Below are 20,554 nucleotides of genomic sequence, written 5' to 3'. Positions count from 1 at the left end.
CATCTGGAGATGTGCTCATCAGAACAAAGAACAGGTCTCTGCCTTTATGTATACCTTAAGTAATGCAGAGGTAACTAATTTTTTATTTTATAACAGCAGCAGCAATGTAAGTGGAACTGCTGCCAATTTATACCAGTGTGGGAGGAAGAAGAATTCAATGAACTCAAATGAGATCAGAGGTCAGTGGAATTACCCCTTGATTTATATTGATGTGAGAGCAGAAACTGGTTCTGCCTCCATTGAGAAACTGCTGATAAAAAGCTTGAAAATGCAATGGCTTAGAAATTGCTAAGAAATTAATTGTTTTTATCCATCCAAATCTTTGTGTACATAAGCAAAGTCTGAAGGAAAAAAAACAACTCTCAAAGCAGGCTATTAGCCGTTCCATGCATGCTTTCAAAGGCTGCACGCCAGAGCAGGGACAAAGGCCACAGATCCACATTTACACTTGGGTTAACTTTTCAATCCATTTTTTCATTTCAATAGAAATAATAAATCACCTTATCCAGGAGAAAGAAGCAGCTTGACACAAAACATACGGTGCTGGGCTATTTTTATAGCACACCTAAGACGTATAGGGATTCATTTATTTACTCAGCTATTTAAAAGTGGCTACTCTTACTCATTCTCTGGACAGCTAAATGCCAGGTTGCTAAGTTACTGTTACTTGACATCATCTCCTCCCCAACGTGTTCCCACATTTGACAGGTTCACATGATTTACTAGGCCAGTCAGCTCGTTATTCACTTGTCCAGTGACGTCTGGATAATCATTTTAAATTCACATCATGTCCTCCCCAGCAAGCCCCCAGACTCCACATGAAAATATTTAAACTACCCGTCAGCTACTAAGTGCATTTGTAACCACACTGGACAACATACCTGTATTTTTCAAATTACAATTATTATAATTAGGTTTAGCATCATTCTTCAATGTTGTTTGTATTTTAGAAGAGAAAACAATTACTGAGGGGCAAATAATGGGCTGTATCTGTTACAGTCTAATTTTGCTATGTGAACAGCTCACTTCAGCTGAGGGTGAGATATATTAAATCTGTTAGAGCTTTCAATTGGCATGAGGAAGGTAATCTTACACATAATTTGCAGAGTCAAGGGCATTTTCACCTGCTGATCAATTTACATATTCTCCCATGTCATTAGACAGGAGCTAGTCATCAGAAGACGACCATACAAATTACAGACTTTGCTCATTTAACTCCAGTCATTTTTACACTTATTACAATCTGAACTGTATTTGGGATCTGTTTTGCTTCCAGACTGGAAAGCTTCTAATTAGTATCACAGTTGTCCACATACCATCAGAAGTCCATCTAGTTACTTGATGCCTTCCTACTGTGAATATGCACGTACAAGAATTCTTTTGTTCCTCCAAGCAGGGACAGATTTCCAGACAGCAGAGCCTGCCCGGGTGGTTACGCTACAGCCACGAGAGCTGCAGTGCTGGGTTATGTCCAATTGATTGCCTGAATACCCAGCCCAAACTTCCAATTTACACTCTGAGTCCTCCAGAACATGTAGTTAAAAATAATTTCCTTTCTCTCCCATGCAGTGTTGTGTGGTTATCAACTCTTTAGCCAGGGCACATCAGGGCTAAGGAAGCCCTGTGCTCCCCCTTCTGTGCTCTCCACAGACCACAGACAGGAAAAGGATCACTGCTTTTCACCCTCAGTGTCACCTACACCCCTCCTTTCCCTGGGCCAGCACATGGCTCACATCACAGGCAGTGACAGCAAGGCACTGATGGAAAGCACTGGTACAAGTGGCACAAGTAACAGCTTTGGAGACTGGTTGTAAATGTCAGCTCTCCCGCCCCATCTGCACTTTGGATCAAAACATTTCAATGAACTCATTTTTCAATGGATGCACATAGCAAGTGACAACTTAATTTAAATCTATATTAACAAAATGTGAATTACACAGACATACTTTTAATTGCCTGTCTTCCATATTATCCACACTTTCAAAACCACTGCATTGGCTGGAAAAATGACCCAAACACATTTTGGAACAGAAAAATGTGTAGACCACCAGGTATTTGCCTTTATCTTTCAGTTTGGTATTAGCAGCTTGTATTAAATGCAATCTGTGCTATCATTACTATTTGGCCTTAGTTGCATAAGAGATGATGATGATGATTACTATTATTATGTTTTATTATTATTTTTCACGACCTTCTCAGCCATCCTGGTTAGAAAAGTAAAATCAGCAGGAGACTGGTCTGCCATTAACCTTTGGCTGTAGTACTGGGAACAGTCCTTAAACCATTTACACAAGATGACATAAGTAGCTAAGTGTTTCAGGAAATCTAAAGGACTGTGAAATTTTGTCTCTGAAGACTCAGGGGTCTGAATGAAGTCAAGACCTTTCCCCTCACTTGGTTGCAAATTTTAGAATATAAATTCAATTAAACCTTTTTCTCCAAGACAGAAAAAAAAAAAAAAAAGCAGAAGACAGATTAAGAATTACAAACCTCTACAATTACAGAAACCATTAATCAAGTTCAGCTTGAAAAAAGAGCTATGTAAAATCAGAGGTCACAGATCTTTGCAGGAGTACCTCTTCCTTGTAAAGTCTAGCAAGAAACTCTTGAGAGTTACTGTCTTTCTGAGGGATGGAACTGAATTAATTCCTCAACTTAAAAACACACAAAAAAATCAAAATCAGGAAAAAAAAAAGCAAAATTAAAGATATGCATTGCTCCAAGGGTGAGTGCCAGGCAGAGCATCCTTCCCCAGCTCTTTGGGGAGCAGACAGCAGACACAGCCCAGAGCAGAAACTGGCAGGGCTTGCTAATGGTTTGGTTGGTCAAAATACACAATTACAGCCCAGTTGACCACTTTTGGGGCTTGACTGTCTTGGAATCCTTTGTGTTTACCTTGTAACATCCCTGACAGGACAGAAATGTGAATAACATGGTGTTTTCACTGAGAGAAGCTCCCATGAGGGAGCTGAGACCAACACTCCCAAAAGTTCATCAGAGCCTATGTAAATGGCCCTGAAAGGCCAAGAAGTACCTGTCAGGGCTGGAAACTTAATCTAGGTTCTTAAAGTGCAAATTTCTGCTGAAACCAAGGGTCATTCTTTCATCTGGAGCAGCCAGCCTGAATCTTCTGACACGGTTTCCATGGGGAGCCCAAAGACTGGATTTTGACCACTGCTGGGCATCACATTCTCTTACTTATTTTCTCTCCATTGCCTGTCAAGTAGAATATGATACCCTGCATGCAGCCAAAACACATTTCCTGCTAGCTTGTTCTGCAGCATAAATTTGAGAAGAACAAAGTAAAACACTGACAAAACCCAGGTACTTCTAGTGCCAGGTGTGCTTCAGTACCTCATGTGGCTGGAATCCTGAGCTGTTGCCCTGAGGGCATCCAGCTGGGGTTGGGGTCTGCTGGGTCTTTGCTGAGCAGTCCCAAAGCAGCTCAGGGTTGCTGTGCTCACACAGGCAGGGCTGTGCAGCCCAGTGCAGGCAGGTTACAAAAGGCTGAAGGCAGCCTGTGGGTGCCCAGAACAGCCCAACGCCGAGGGCACAGAGCCCCTGGGAAGCAGCACCAAATCTCCCTCCTGCCCATGGAGGGGAGCACCCTGGGCCAACCATGGCTGAGGTCCATGTGCCAAGGCTGTATCTGCACCCCAGCACAGGTGTCATGTGCTCCAGGTGCCTTCTGGCCATGCCTGACAGGTTTACTCCAGGATGGGCATGAGGGATGCCTCTGGCCAACTGCAGCCATAGTCCAGAAAGATTTGCTGGTTTGTATCCCTTTTTCACAGGCCCATTACATGTCCTTGTGAGAGAGATCCCCAGAGACATGGAATCCTGCTATCTGTCCATCCCAAAAGTGCCCCCAAGTTCAATGGCCCACTGGCGGCAGGAGTGGGGACTCTGCTGGTCATCCCCATTCTCTAAAGGCAACAGAAAATCCTGCTCCAGTCTCAACAGGTTTCAGAAGGAAGCCCAGGACATTGTGCTTGTTTGTTGACTCAAATGACAGTCATGGCATAGGAAATAGGGTCACCATCTTGATTAGAAAAAAGACATTTATGCTTCCTGTGATTAAATGCGCTGTTCCCACATTGAAAGTGTCACCTGGATGACTGATCCCTGAAATTCACCCCATCACATTTTCTTTTGATGCTTTTTACTGAAAACAACTGCTTTCACCAGGCAACAAGTCATTCATTCCAAATATAGTAATGAACTTAATTTAAATATATAAATGGAAGAAGACATTTTAAATCTACCAAGAACTTCGCAGAGCCTTTCAACATTTCCTTTGTTTTTGCTCCCTTAGTGTTCTATAGGTAATAAATCTCTGCTCACTTTGAAGGTTGAAAGTAAATATTATTTATTTCCTTGCATTCATTGCTCCTGGGTGCTCATGGAGGATCTTCTCCCTAATGGCAGGTCTGCACAAGCACATCTGCCTGCTGCCTCAACACACTTCTGCAGCAACACTGCCACCCCATAAGGACATCTAGAGCAGCCCAAGATAATGTGTGTACAGAAACCAGGAGCAAGTTTTCCAAGCTATTTAACTCTGAATTGCAATGAATAGTGAGAAGCTTATTTTATTTTATAAGCAGAGTAAGTCTTTGCAAACAAGCTGGCATGACTGTTACACATGATTTCAGGTCTGGGTAGGTCTGCAGCACTACCTCCAGTAACAAGGACATGGCTGGCACAAATTCCCACTGAAATTTTAATCCCTTCTACACCACACATCAGCTGGTTGGCTGGCAATCCCAGGCAGGTAGCTCTGACAGATGGGAAACTCAACCCATGGGGAGAAAAACCTAAATCTGAGAGAGGGACTGGTGGGTTGCAAACCTGCCCCCAGGCAAATCTCACTGCCAACAGGGAACCCCAAAGTTGGGGTGTCTGAGGAAAAGCCCATCTTACACTGAGAGAAAGGCATACAACTTGTGCACACTCCCTTTTTCTTATTACATGATCTTGTTGCAATTAAGCCATTCTTAGTTTGGAGTAGCAATTTTCTGTATTCAACCACTGACCAAAGATCACAGAAAAAAACATGTCTGTAAGTCTTTAACAAAACCATGAATGATGAGCAATTGTAGTCTAGAGGAAGGAGGAAGGCTGTAGGTCAGCTTGTGAGTAGAAGAATTAAAGCAACTGCACCTCAGGGTAGGAGAGAAATGTGTCCTGGATAGACTCAGGGACTGAGAGCTTGAAAAGAACAGGAACATGTGTAAATCCTGACTGAAACAACCTGGCAGATGCAGAGTCTTAGGTGAACTGATCTCACTAAGGAGTACCCTGGGCTTACCCCCTGTCTGTGTCTCTTAATACAGACCCACTGATATGTTATTATTTGACTACAGTGTTAAAGACAGCCCTATAAACCCTCTCCTTGGAAGATGAAAATAACAGCACTACAATTATACAGGAGATAAAAAAGCAAAGGGTATTACTTACCCGCAGTATTTCTTCCACACAGCTGGAGTCATTGGGAAGGGCAACCTAGGTTTAAAGAAAAAAAAGAAATGTTTAGTCAGGTGCTGGATGCAAAGTTCAACCACACAGGTGAACAGCTAACAAGCAACTGCCTCTGTTTGAAGACTGCTGTATCCATGCTTGCTGCCTACCAAAATTTTCCAGTTCAGATCAACATAAATCATCAGCAGGACCCATTTTGTCAAAAGTTGTTTTTTTCTTCCACACTGCTTTGTGTTCCTAACAACACTTTTGAAGCAATAAAGTACTCTGATTTCCTCACAGTTGAGAACTGGCAGTGGAATTGCCTGAAACTTCTGTAATTGAAGAAGATCCCACTGTTACTCCTATCGGCAGCCTTCAGAGAGAGGGCAAGGTTTGGTTTAACTTGCCACATGCTGCAGAGAAGGACAGAGGTGATAACAGGAGAAAGCTGTTATCATCAACTATCTTATCCTACAGCTTAATAGGCTAACAGCCCAGACAGCTCTTAAAACTTAAATATATACTGTAGTAAAATACTGGTTGGACTGTGAGGGTGGTTGCTGATTTTGTTGTCCCTCACTCCATCAGCCTGTTGCAGGTTCAGTGTCCTCTGCAGCCTGCACAGCACACAGGTATCCACCTCGAGAGGCCTGACAGCTGCTCCTTCCCCCCTTAAAAAGATTCAATTCATCTCTGCACCCAACCACACCCACACACACACAGAGGGATGCTGCTAATATATTCCAATTGAAAATACTTGTTAAATGGCACTTACAGCATTTGCCATAATCCCTCATTCTAAGGATATGAAAGAGTACAAAACATTTAAATACTGTGAACAATTACAGAAACAACAGGCAGGTGTGACCTGTGTGTGCAGCCACTCTGTGGCACTTGCAGAGAGCTGTGGTGGGCTCTTATCATAGGGTAAAGCAGCAGAGGAAGAGACAATATTCAGGAAGGGCCCAAAGCACAGGTAAGTCCTTTGTGCCATAAATATTCAGTCAGATTTTCTGTCTGGTTCTTCTACCTTATTGCCCTTAGTAACTGGTTTGGTGAAAGACAGTCATGACTAAACTTAATCCCTGTCATCCTAATCTGCGCTAGAGCTTGACCAGAGCACTGGCCATGGCCTTCTGCCTGCATTTCAGCCAGCACTGAGCTTCATGGGTAAATCCACACAGCTACAGAAGTCAAAGACCACAGAGACCTCTTAGATCACCAAGCTCATGCTCTGCTAATGCAGCAGATTTTCCCCATATCTTCTAGTACTATGGCTAGTCTGACCCAAAAACTGTAGGGAAATGGGTCTCCCATTCCTTCCCTTAATAAAATATGGAGTGCTGTAAACTACTTGGTACTTTCTTTATAATGGTTAAAATCTTGTTTTCAGTGTCAGCTCAGCTTTTCTGTAGAGCTCTTCCCACTACTAGAAGTAATCCATTACTTCCCTTCGCATTTACACCATACACAGACATGAACTTTTTTTCGAATGCTCTATGTTCAACTTTTACCTTCTTTCCTGATAAACCAGATTTTCCTCCCCTTTGGCTTATTTCATCACTGTTCTCTGAATTCCCAACAGTTCATCAGTATCTTGGTAAAGGATTACTCAAGTGAATATGACTAAACCACAGGGATATTAGTGATTTTTATCTATTATAGATTATAATATTCCACAATATCACCTTAAAACTGTCAAACAACCAAAAAAAGAGCCTTACCTTTTGTCCCCAGTTTCTACTCAGCTCAAATTACCTAACAAGCCTGACTGAGAACTGCCCATGTGTGGGCAGCATGAACTGCAACAGGCATGCAGTCCACCCTTACACAACAGGACTTGGACTTGATGGGACTTCCTTCAACTCCCTACTTTTCGCTTAAATTATTTTTTTCCTCTCTCAATACTTTTAAGTTCTCGGCTCCTCTGTGTTTTCCATTCCTCACACCAGCTCCCCATTCAGTGAGGAATATGGTTAATCAAAAGGTTAGCAAGCAGGGGTATTGCTGCACTGTGCAGTGGGACAGAACACATGTCTCCAATACACGCCTCTTTTTTTGTTGAAAAACTAATATGTTGGACTATGAGAAAACAAAACAAACAGTCCTCCAAAAAGCTCACAGTGAACACATCAACCACAGAATTTCTCACCACAGAAACAGGAGCAGCCCAAAATCCAGCTGAGTGAGTCAGACTGGGAAGAGTGAGAGCAGGAGAGGTACAGAAGCTCTCTTTATTTAACACCCTTCCTACCATTACACATGCCAGCCATAATGGTTAGCCAAGGTACCACATGTATTTCTTTGTTTAGAAAAGTGATGACTGTGTCCCTCACTATTAATACAGGACAGAGTATGTTCTTGGTTGTCTCACAGTCCTCTCCCCACTCACAGCCCTGTTTAAGTTTATATTACTTCAGAACTAATGATGATAATAACAGTAAACATACAATTTTACTTTAATAAAGCCCACTATATATTATGCAATTGTAACCAGCTTCTGCTGGCAGCACTTGCTAATAACTTTAAATGCTCATGCATCAATTTAATTGTGTTAATGGCAAAGAAGATTTTAATAGCTTGACAGAACTTTTGTTCCCTTTAGCATTGCTTTGTTTTGAATCATTGGTATTAAAGTAATGCAAGATGTCAAAGTGCTGTGATTGTCATATAGGGAGATCCAAGTAGAAGAGAGCACAAAGAGGAAAACATTTAGATTGATGCAAACATTAAAAGAATAATTATTACAACATGGCTATCAGAGAGAAGATCAATGTAAGAGTCTTTCAGTACATTACTATTAATGGATTTCTAAAGAAATGAGACCATTTTTCTAAATTCATGCTGCAGTTGCACATTCTAAGAGACTTGAAAGGCACAGATCTATTAGAAATTTAGAGTGTCTTGAAAAAAAAAGAAAAAACAACCTCTCGACCTTTCAAAGTGTGAATTAAAAATAACAAGTTTAATTGTCCATAAACACTCATGTTCAGCTAACAAGTGTGAGCAGGCCCACATGGCACACCATGGCATCCAAGCACGGATTCACTGGGACAGAATGAAACAGAGCAGATACAATATTCATCACTTCCCCAAGTGCTAGTGCTACAACAAATTGTTATTAGAACTGCCATTAATAAACTGCCACAATCCTCTTGTAGTTTAGTCAAGATTGGACATTCATCCCATACTACTACTTTCCTAATTAATAAAAATCAAGCATTTTAGGACCCATTACATGATTCTCCATCCCTCCTCTCTCTTCTTCAGCTTTCATCACTAATCAGAGTCTAAAAAGGAGGGCACAGTTTGCACTTGTGCATGCTCTTGGTGCTTTTCTTCCTTTATGAGCAGCATGGCCTAGCTCAGCTGAAAGGACAGATTCCAGACATTTGGCTTCTGCAAGACTGAGTGGTTGCAATTCACATCATGAGCTCTTCTCTCAGCCAGCAGTGCATTCACAAACCCCAGACTGAAGAACAGCACATAAGCTGCAGACAGACGTCCTGAGGTAATAAAACTTCAATCAAAGCAAGGAGATTTCACAACAGCTACATGCTACACTGAACTCATCTTCCAATCTCCTTTTAATCTGGCACACCTCTTTTGCATCAAAATGCTTCATGTTTACTTTTAAATATTGCTTGCTAAAAAAAAAAAAAAAAGAAAAAAGAAAAAAAAGGAAAAAAGGAAAGGTCAGATGGTCAAATATTCCACCTAATACAAGCCACTATTCAACAGCTTTCTTCACTTTTTGGTCTCACAGGAGAGAGGAAAGAGCTTAAATGATGTGGAACCAACGGGTTTAATGTATGGCTTGGGTGGCTCAGCGCTGAACTTTAAAGGGAGGGAAGGAGGGCAGAAATCTAAGAGTGAGGGAACAGTAGCCTTTTATGTTATACAGATCAAATGACATTGGGTGAATGGTTACAATATCTGATGAGTCCCGTTGGTCTAACCTTCCATTTATTCATTCTACAGTTCCTTGACTAGTCTTACCTCCTGGACAATTTATAACCTGCATGAGATCAGATTTTGTTTTCGTGGCACAGAAATATCATACAAAGACTCTTCTCCCTGTAATTTACATCCAACAGCAGATATTTCTCAGAAATGTTAGCAACACAATCTTCCAACAGACTTGTGAAAATAGTTCTGAAAATTCAAACGCAGTGCCATAAAGCAGAAATACACCATGAATAATGTCTTTGCCAGAAGTGACCGACTACATTTTCATCTGTATAAACTGTTCATGAACAATCTCCCTGGTTTTATTGACACACAATTGGCATTCAACAAGTAATCTCTTCTTCCTATCTTTGTTTTATTGAAAAGGTAAGCGTATCATGGAAAATGAATGTAGGAGTCCACTCATTTCTTGCACATGAGTACCTGTGTGCTTATACATCAAGAGCTCAGCTTTCCTTGTCATCTCCTTTATCAAGGAATCCATTTTGACTCTGGGGAAATGAAGCTCGTGCTACTGTTTACTCCTTCAAACACAAATTGATTTTTCACTCGCCAGCATGAAAAGATCCTGTGTGTGAGCCTTGATTGATCATTTCCAGTGTGCACCACACAGTGATATCAGGAAAACACTTAGAAAACCAGAAACAGCAAAAGGAGGACAGTCAGCAGAGGCCTTGTCCTCTGAGTGCCTTCAGCTCCTGCCAGGCTTCGCATTAACAGAGAGTGCTTTGTTTTTCTGATTTTTTTCTGATTGATACAAGTGGGAGATAGATGGGGCAGTACTAAGACTAGCAGAATTTCCAGATACAACACCCTGGACTGGATGGTGTTTGAACATCCTCCCAGCCTGTATGAACCTATGGTTCAATTCTTGCAATATGCACATTACAAATCTGAGAACATGCAATACTTCAGCTGCACTTGTCATACACACCCATGTCTTTCCAGCACCACCTTTTCTCTGACTGCCACCAGTATTTTCTTGCACACTCAGGCTTCATTTCTCCACTTTAATGCTCTCAACATTCCCCTCAGCTGCCATCTGACTACACATTTCTCCTCCTGAGAAGATTGTTCCATTTTTACTTCAAGTAAAGTTCACAGCACTGCCCAAACTCCCTTGGAATGTTTCACAGCTCATGATCCTGCTTCCTTTCTCAATACCAAGTCCAAAAAGTGTCACTCATGTTAAAGACACCTGAAATAGATGCCAGCTAATCTCACCAGCTGGGAGGCTCTTGGCTCTTCCTTACTAACCTTAGTGCAAGTGTGTAAGAATGGAAGCAGCAAAAGAGCAAGGAATGAATATTGCAAGCTGACAGTAGGGTTTTTCTGGTGTATTTGATATTTGTGGAGATATCACCAGTATACTTTAGGGCTGTATGTTTGCATTTTAGAGGAAACTGAATGAAGTCAAACATGGTGGTATTAAAAGGAAAAAAAAAAAAACAAACAAGCCCAAAATTGCTCCCTTGGTATTCAAATACATACATGTGTTTTTCACAGGCTTATTCATTTTCAAGGGAGCCATTTGTGGGTCCTAAATAATGCATATCCACTGTTTTCTTTTAGTGCCTCCACCATCCTGGAACCAAAATTCCATGAGAAGACTACATTTCCCATTATTTTAACCCCAGAAATATCTCCTGGGGCTTATTAAAATGTCTGTGGAAATAGATACTTTTCTCATATATAAAAAATTAGGAGAGAAAGAAAATCTATTGCCTAAAACAAAATACAGAATGCTGCTCCTCTGTTCTCCTTTAATACAAATACTGCAGAAACTGTGTAAAATATGCATTTACTGGAGAACCTGAAAACACAAAAGAGTTTTAAGGAATGAGTTAATTCATTTGTTGAGCTAAGGCAGCCTGGCCTGCAGTCAGAGCTGCTTGTCCAGAGGTGGCCAGAGAAGTTTATGCCTTTTCCCCATAGTACCTTATCTAGGAAAAACAACTTACTGGAGTGGTCCAAAACATAACTGAATCAGACTCACACCAATTTTAGTGACCTTCCCAAAAGGTCTCTAGCTCAGAAGCCAAAGCTGCCCACAATGGGTACCTTTAGCTTCATTCAAAACCCAGTGACTCTTGTATGCTCCTCTCCAAGAGCCAGACAGACCTGTGCAGTCACACCAGAGCGGTGACAAACCCCACACTGAAAGGGATTCAGTTTCATCTCCCTACAAAGAACTCAGCTTACAATGACCTTTTCTACCAGTCTGAGCAAGCTCAACTATATGTTTTTTCCACTGAGCAAGCCCAATGTTTTTTCACTGGCATTTAGTTCTGCTACAGCAGCTTTAAAACCAGACTGACCTGGATGTGACAATTATACTTTTCTTGTTCTTCTCAGTATGTGTTGAATTTAGTTCATTTTTTCCTTTTTAATTTCTTTGGTGTTTTTAACAACACCATTTCAGTGTTGATCAGCATGAAACAGTCTCCATGAAAGTACAATATGCTGATATTCAATTTAAACTCAATGGTTCACCATTGTTTTCATGCAGTAAACTGCCAAATTCTATTAGAGAGGGAAGACTGATAAAGTGATCACTTACTTCAAGGTCTCCAGGGAGTTTCTTAATGTAGGTAAAGCTGCACATTTTACTTATGGAATATCCTGAATGTAGTATTTTGGAAAATCACTATAGTGATAATACCAGAGTATCTGATAAAGATACTCAGTATTAAGCCAGGCCCCAACAAAACTGACTTTTGCAGTACTTAATTTATGATCAAAACACTGGCTTGTAGAAAGGCTGTTACGACCATTTAATATTGGCAAAGAGCAAGGAAATTTGGAATGCCAAATTTCTTCTTCCTTCCTCTCTTTCAGTTCCCCCTTCTCTTTTAACTTCAAGTACCTATTTACTTACATAAAATACACACATTTTCTTATGTGCTTTGGCATTTTCACCTTATTCTGGAAAACATTACCTTATACATTTCTACTAAAGTGACGACAAAAGGTGCCCTGACCTAAAATGCCACCGTGCACTTGTCCACTTGAAACATCAAAGCCTGACTAACAGACAGTGCAACCCTCTGCTGCAGTGAGATATGTGGTGTGGCAGAAATAATGATCAAGTGTCTGGTTCTTGTCTTCTTTTGGCAGTATGAATGAAATGTAACTTCTCCTAAGACAATGAAGCAGTATAAAAGGCATGAAGGGAGCTTGGCTTACAAGTCCACTTGCCCTCAGTTAGGGGGATGTAAATTAGACACCATATTTATTCTCAGCGTAACCCTTGAGAACCTCTTGGAAATCATGCAAAATCCTTTACTGTACAGACACAGCTGTCTAAATTTAATATAAGTTGGAATTGGATCTCCTTTAAATCTATTGCACATTAGTGGAATGTGGTATCTGTTCCCAGTGTGTGCCAGCACAAGAGCAACATCAGGCAGGAGCTGTGTAAATTCCTGCTAAAATAGTACCAAAGTCACCAGGTCAGACTGTGGCCTTGGCAATGGGACTAAAGATTTCCTGATGCCAGTGAGGCTCCATCAGTGTAACCTCAAGCATTATTTGACCCTGGGAATTCAGACGGTAATATTTCTTTGGAGGTTCTAAAGAGGAACCTTCTTAAATGTGTGTTTACATCTGACAGTACCCCTACTGTAGCTAAAAGGATGCAGTGGGTGGTTGTGTTGGTTACCTGTTTCACTTCTGCTTTTTAAAACAGGTATGAATGTCCTCACAGAAAAATGCACTCCTGGGTATAATTTGCACAGCAGCTCACACAGCTGTGAGGCCCATGCTGGGACCCAAACTAATTGCTCAGAGCTTGTTTGCAAATTAGTTGTTTTCATACATCCTTCCACCACAGTCACAACTTGCAAGCCATGACCTCAGACTGTCTTCAAAATAGAGGGCCACTATTCAAAGGGCAAAGCAGGGCTGTTCCTGCTCTGAGGGAAACCAATGTATTTTTTAATATCTTAGGGTTTAAATAACAATCTGTTAGCATAACTAATCTATACAGATACATTTTTGACTCAAACTTCAATCAAATAAATTAAATTCTTATAGGAAATAAAAGCTATTTTCCTTTTATTAATACAAAGTGGTACAATTATTGAATATGTTTTTATTGTGATTGCATCCAAACTCAGACTACATTAAGAGCCAGATCTTATGCTCATTAAATAGTAAGGCACACAATTATCCCAACTGCCACTGAATGTCATGGTTATCTACAAAAGGGGAGTTAAATAACACTTTTTGGACAGTACAGAACTTAGAACAAGGAAAATCTGTTTTTGAATGGGATCTTTATGGCCTCTCTTTTAGTTACATTTCTAATTAAAATGCTTTGATCTATTAATGCCAAGGGACACTGCTAAATGTATTCAATGCAGAAGTTGCATACTTTTCCTGAGCTCCCCAAATCTCTTAGATCTGTGTGCACTTATGCTGTGTGCAGTTAAACTGCTCACTAAAATGAAAAGATATCTAAGAATAACTCACTTCCATTAGATTTATAAATCACATTAATTAATTCTACATCTCCAGTCGTGTAGAGACCAAACTCTAATGCGAGATCTAATTAAAGAAAAGGGAAAAAAAAATTGCAATTGAAACACAGAAGTAACTGTTTAGCCTCAAATTAATGAGGCGCTATGCTAAGCAAGAATGTCCATAAATCCCTAATGAGGATTTTAAACACATTAAAACTTCCTAATACAAAGTGTTTGCCTTCCTTTTATCCAATAACAAATAAGCCAATAATTTTCTGCCTCTAAATGACACTATTAACTGTCATGGCATGTTTTATTTGACAAACCCTCCATTCAAATACAGTAAAACCAATTAATTTGCCTGCTGTGAAATGTGTTTCTTGATAGCTTTTATGTGATTTTTCTTCTCAAAGAAATGTAAATAGGAAGTCAATGTAGGTGCCTGATTTTGCTTAAAAATACGATGCAATAACGATAGATTTTCTAGTCAGTTTGCATTTCAAATGAATTGAAAGATAACCTCCATTTTCAGGTCATCAATCACATAATGGTCTCCTGATAAGTAAACAGTTACAGAGTAATAGTTTTATTACCAGTGAAACGGCCCCATATTTGAGCTGTGATAGTTGCAAAATTACCACTTTGTTCCTTTATAAATAATGGTTTGCAGTGGGGCCACTTGGCCTCTGCCACCCCTGGCACCCACCACGGGCAACACAGACAGCCCTCTGAGTCCACACTACAATTAAACCACACGTCTTGGAAGGGTGAAGATGGTGATGCATTACATTTTTTTTTTTTTTGCTCAGAAAAATCTATAGAACAAATAAAAGATAATTCTGTGGTTTCAATGGTCCCCTGGGCCCCACTTAGCAGATCTCAGCAGAGCAAAGCAAGACTGTGTTACAACTGCCCCACATTAAGCAGTACCTGAATCTCTGAAACTCTGAAGGTTTTGCAACTGGGAGGATCAGCCTACTAAAAAGTACATGTCACATGTCAGAAACAGACTTTTGTCTGTGTCCACTCCATGAACTGAAGGAAAAGCAGAGGTTAACACCCTGCTTTATGAGGCCTAACTGAATGCCAATTAATCTTTACAACATATGGACAGTCTCACCAGCTCTTGCACTGCATCATGGTCACGTGGACACTGTGGTTTCTTTGCCTTAAGATGGAAACCCAACTGGAAAAAATCCCATGATACCCCCACACACACACAGAGAACAAGGAATTAAATAAAACAAAGATTTACCAGTGCTGAACAGGACACAACCACTCATTTATTTAATCATCTGTAATGGATTACCAAGCAGAACTGTGTAATTTATGTAGCGTGCCATGACAGCTGATTTTCAATTTGCACTGTCCTGTGTGTTTCTTATTGAAACAGCAAAGCAAATCTGGGACTGTGCTGGTGGAGCAGTGCCAAGGCTCCTGACACGAGAGGAGGGCTGGGGACAAGTGGGGCTGGGATGGATCAAAGGCAGCAAAGGTGCTCTGCAGCTCTGTCAGCCACTGTCCCCATAACAGACACACAGCCCCAAGCCCACATTTGCTCCTTTTTCCCAACAGAAATTCCTGTTACTATTGCTACAAATTTTTGCATGGTGACCTTTTCACAGGGATGTCTGGAGAAGCAATTTATATTTATACATTATCATCATACAAAATTATATAAGTATTCAGATAAGAGAAAAATGCATGCTGCAAATATCTGTATTTTGCTCCTTAACCACAATCTTATTTAATAAGCTTAGGAATTGGATTGCAGCAGCTTCAAAAAAGTAAATTGAAGAGACCTCTTGCCCTGCCTCAACAGTGAGAAAAACATAGTCTTTCTATACACTCTCAGCTAATAAAAATTCCCAAATTAAACTTTAAAAATATTTAAGTGAACTATCCTTGACACAGTGAAATATCAGGAAATTAATTTCAAGTTGATTGAAATCAAGCTTTTGTGCTTAAGGTTCTGCATATTGTAACCTGCATTTTGCTCACTTTGCAAGCAGTGTTCCTGAATGTTGAACTAAGCTCCAGCTCTCCCAAATGCAGCTGTCTGCATCTAATTTCGATCACAAAATGGAAATAAAAGTATTTATATTTTTGAAAACAATCTGATATGATATCCCACATCAACAACTTTTACATCTACTTCTTAATCGAGACATTGAATTGGACTAAGACCACCTGACATTATTTCACTTCTGACCTTTTCAACTGTCAAAGCAGACAGATTTTTATCCTACAAGATTCGAGCCAAAGCCTCAAAGGTGCAGTGCCAGAGCATTAATCCATTTCACTAGACAGTCATTGAAATTATAATTGAAAGTTCAACTTACTTTAGCATTTTATGCTGAAATACTTCTGGCAGCCCAGGGCAGAAAGTCGAAATCTGGTTTCCAATGGAGACCATTTCCAATGGTTTTTAAATGCTGGCAGTGAAATTCCTTATTGTCAAAGAGATCAGCAGATGCCTGCTTCCATTAATTTACTTTCTGTGACTGCTGCTCACTTCAGGAAGTCTTTCCTTACCTAAGGATGCTGACCTGCTGCCAAATCCCATCAGAAATGGACTAGGAAAGATACTGATTTGTTAGGAGAGTGGGGACACCCCAAGAAAAGCCCCTACAGCAGCCAGGGCAGATTCCATCCCTCAATTTATTCAGACCAATGGCATAAGCAGAAAAACAAATCTGCACAAAAGACATGACAGAGGTCTGTAAGAGGTCCAAATTCAAGCTAAATAACCTGACCTATGTGCACCACACTATCAAGAGTACCTCCAGAAACTGAAGGATCACTAGACAGCTTTTCCTCTTCACCATAAGGTGTCATAAAGGTAAAAGGGATCTGAAATTTTGAATCTGAATATAACAGCACCATTTCAAGTAGTCAGTGGCCTGTAAATCCTTTGTTCTGGTATTCTGGAGCTGCCCAGAGGTTTTTAGCCAGGAAGCTCCACATAAAGAGCAGGTTTTTTATTCTTAGACTAATCTCAAAAGCTATCTAAACAAGCATTTAAGTTAACTTAGAAGACATGTTTCATAAAGCCTAAACACTTTTTTTCCAAATTTTTGAAGTTGGGATTGACTAGTAATTCTTTATTCTAATTCTGTCATCTTTTCCAGAGGCTAAAAAGCTTCCTGTTTGGGAGGAAGAAGGGAGAAAAGGGAACATGAGTTCTAATACCTGTTATGCAATGATAGGTCATTCTATCAATGCTTTCTAGACTACTGTTGTACTTGCTCTATAAATTCTACTGTCTTTATCTGCACAAGGCCCCTTAAATCCTTGGTGCCAGGATATGAACCTGTTAATTCAAAGCACTGAGAAATAATTCTGCAGCAATGCATGAGCAGTGGGAAGAAAGCCACATTTACTGGGGGTGTGCTGGGTCTCCTTGAGGCACAGCCATCTCAAGGCTCAGCTCTCAAAGTCACACCATTAAGGCAATGAGAAAACAGACCAGGGCAATGCAAATCTCACAGAGGGCATTGGAGACAAATACCAGAATTGCAAGGTACCTTTGGGACATAAGCAGTGACATTAGCAAACCTGCTGTACCCTTGTGAAGGGTGACTTGGCATTTCCTGCTTCAGCACCTTTAATTACTTTGCTGTTGCCAGCCTATCTGAGGTGTCTCCCACTCTGCATGTGGGTATTTGTGTGTGTAACTGAGTGGGTATTTCTCCTTTCCTTTCCTCCTCCTTAGATCTCAGTGGCAAAGATCACCTACAGATCCCTGGGCTGCTGCTAGGGTTATTTCACACACAGTGTGATGCTCCTGCAGCACTTGGTGTCCAAGTCCTGAAAGCAGCAATTGCTCTCTAGATCTGGGCTCTTACCCAGTTTCCTGCACTGCACTCAACCCACAAACTCTGTCAATGACCCAATGCACAACCCTCTCTTTGCAACAGGATCAGGACACGGGTGCTTTAACACTGAACTTTCAAACAAACCAGTTAATTTCAAACAGTTTTATTTCACAATAATATTCTGATAGAATTTATTACAGTAAAAGATAAAATAATTATGAAGCCACAGAGAGAATTTGAGAATTTTCATTTTGCTAGATGTGTACTGCAGCTTTGGGTTAGTTAGTTAGTTAGTTAATTAATGCTGCATTTCTATGTTTTGACATTTGTAGAAACAAAAGAAGCAACAGATAACTTGCCATCACCTAGGTACAGCAAGAAAGAGTGGCTTGGAGCTCCTCAGCAGGATGGTGTCATATAGGAGTGACATACATACACAAAGCTGTATACAACTGGAGATTCCTGACTGCTGTAAATGTCAATCCTCAATAAATGGTTTGACCTTTTTTATCTATTATTTCCATTTTATGACTGAAATCAGGTCTGACACACAGAGCATTTCAGGGGAATAAAGGCAGCTTGGGGATGACTTTGCAGTCTCATGTCTCACATCACACCCCTGAAATGCATCATCTCCCCAGAAGGACAATGCTGTCTTGGTGCTTAAGCCCCAAGGACCTCCAGCATCTGTTTGCTGGCTGACCTAACAAGGCAATGAGCCCATTATCAGCATTCTCTGAAAGCCAAGGAGGTTTCTTTCAGTGGAACTGCTTAAAGCACATAGCAGCTTCACCTTAGAGAAGTTATTCTTCAGGCATTTAATTGAGATATTCCATGGGCAGTGTCACCTTCTGGGTGAACCCACTTCTGCACTGACTACAGACAGAGGCCAGGGTCAGCACTGGGCTTAATTGGGGAGTCTCTGCTAAAGACTGAAAGTTAGGTGAATTAAACATGGATCACAAACCCCACAACTGTGCAGCAGGCTTGTGTGCCAGGCTGAACTCACAGGGTAGAAATGGAAACAGATGGGGAATAAATTCCCCATCAGACAGTGACTTGGAGATCTGAATGTAAGATTGAGAGCCAATCACTCCTGTTAAGCCAGACAATGAGCAATTTGTTGCTTAATGATAATTTTGAATTGGAGGGAGGAAGTGGAATTGCTTTGATTTGGACTTAAAACAATATTTTAAAAACCTTACAGAAAGATGAAATTTTGAAGTTATTCGATGATTTTCAAAAAAAAGAAAAACAAAATGGAGGGGTTTCCTACTGATTTCAACCTGTTAAACCACTTTCATGAAGGAAACGAAACAAAATAAGGGCAGAAGCTCTATAAAGAAACAATTCCGAATTTGCTTTAGCAAATATTAAAGCTAATTAGGAAAATGCCTAAATGTCTGCTCCTCAGTGTCACAATTTCCTAGAATTTTTAAAACCCAATAAAATGAAACGATATTGAAAAAAGTAGCAGCACTGCTAAATTTGATCTTTCAATGTAGAAACTGTGTCCCACAAGTTGCAGAGCTGCAAGGCTCAATTTCAGGCTTTCCTCACCAACAATTTTGCCAGTGGGATAACAGAAAATCCAGTTTCCCTTCCACATACAACTCAGTTTATTAAAATCACAGCATTGTTGCAGGGCTAAATGTGTGGGTGGTGTTTTGTCACAAATGCTTCTGCTTGTGTGCAACCAGTAAGCTCAACAAAATGAAATGGAAGAAACTCTCAGATATTATCAAATTGCCAGATTTTTCTCTGGCTTTTCCAGAGAACAGCCCTGCTTTAACTGGATGAAGAGAAAAAGCTTTTGTATCTGAAATGGCCAGAAGAGAGAAGAAGCTGGCAGAATGATGTCTTCCTAGGTGAGGATAGTCCAAGACTTAATTCCATGTGTCAGCTCAAGATAACACACAGTCATATGCACATGATCTCATCAGCCCTTCAGGAGAGAGGATTTCACTTGATGTTTTGTATTATTATTTTAAAGACTTTCTTAATATGCTTGCAGAACACACAAACAAGGAAAAATGCCACGCAAACCTCAATCTAGATACCACTTAAAGGGATATGTAATCATAATGAGAGTAACTGCAGCATTATTAATTATGAGATGAAAAATAAGGAAAGGACAATCAACCCATAGGAATTCCGTGTTGGCAGAAGCACTCACTGTCTATCATCACTGTTCACATCTCTCCCAAGCCTATCTGCACCCCCATGGTTATACATGTGCCCCACTTGGGCCAGCAGTGCACCCAACATGAACCAGCTCTGTGTGCTATTCAATAAAACAGGGTGAAAAACGTTCCTGCTGCCACCTCTGCCCTGCCACCAGGAGCTGCTGGGAGGGCTTGTGCCCATCCACACTCCCTGGCCTCCAGCAGCCAGGCAGAGAGATGGTTCCTGATACAGCACTGGGGCAGGTTTTGCAAAAAGGCATTCCAGAGCTTTGTACTGACTCAAAGGGAATTCAGGGTCAGTTACTAGATCACTTCTCATTTCTTGAGACACTGTAGGCATTTCCAGTGCTCCTGCCCTGGATGTCTCTCTGCAGGGACCCCAGGCAGGGGTTCCCCAGCAGCCTCAGGACAAACCTGACCTGGTTTCTGTTGCCTTCCCCAGCTCCATCGGGGCTCACTGGTGCAGCAGCACAACCTGAGCTGCCTCACACGAGTGCCCTTTGCCTCCCACTGGAGCAACCTGCCAACCTAAAATGCAGGAGCTGGCCACACCAGCAAAAGGGGTCATGCAGCTTTGGAAAGTTTTCTTTTAAATAACAAAAGCGAAAAACTTAGGAGTTGATTCTCTGTTGTAACATGACAGCCAGAAGGGAGG

At 40.8% G+C, this 20,554-nt stretch overlaps 1 protein-coding gene across 6 annotated transcripts in view; it reads right to left on the bottom strand.

Moving 5' to 3' along the window:
* The window catches only part of AFF2 (ALF transcription elongation factor 2), a 332,307-nt gene that overhangs the window by 148,518 nt on the left and 163,235 nt on the right, over positions 1 to 20,554 (bottom strand). For all 6 annotated transcript variants that reach the window (XM_036401947.1, XM_036401952.1, XM_036401950.1 and 3 more), the window contains exon 4: positions 5,461 to 5,505. In XM_036401947.1, the coding sequence (XP_036257840.1) occupies positions 5,461 to 5,505 (45 nt within the window). The remainder of the gene's footprint in view (positions 1 to 5,460; positions 5,506 to 20,554) is intronic.

Source organism: Molothrus ater, chromosome 14 (genome assembly GCF_012460135.2).
Source record: "Molothrus ater isolate BHLD 08-10-18 breed brown headed cowbird chromosome 14, BPBGC_Mater_1.1, whole genome shotgun sequence".
Classification (NCBI taxonomy): domain Eukaryota; kingdom Metazoa; phylum Chordata; class Aves; order Passeriformes; family Icteridae; genus Molothrus; species Molothrus ater.
This window is presented reverse-complemented; position numbering and strand designations above follow the sequence as displayed.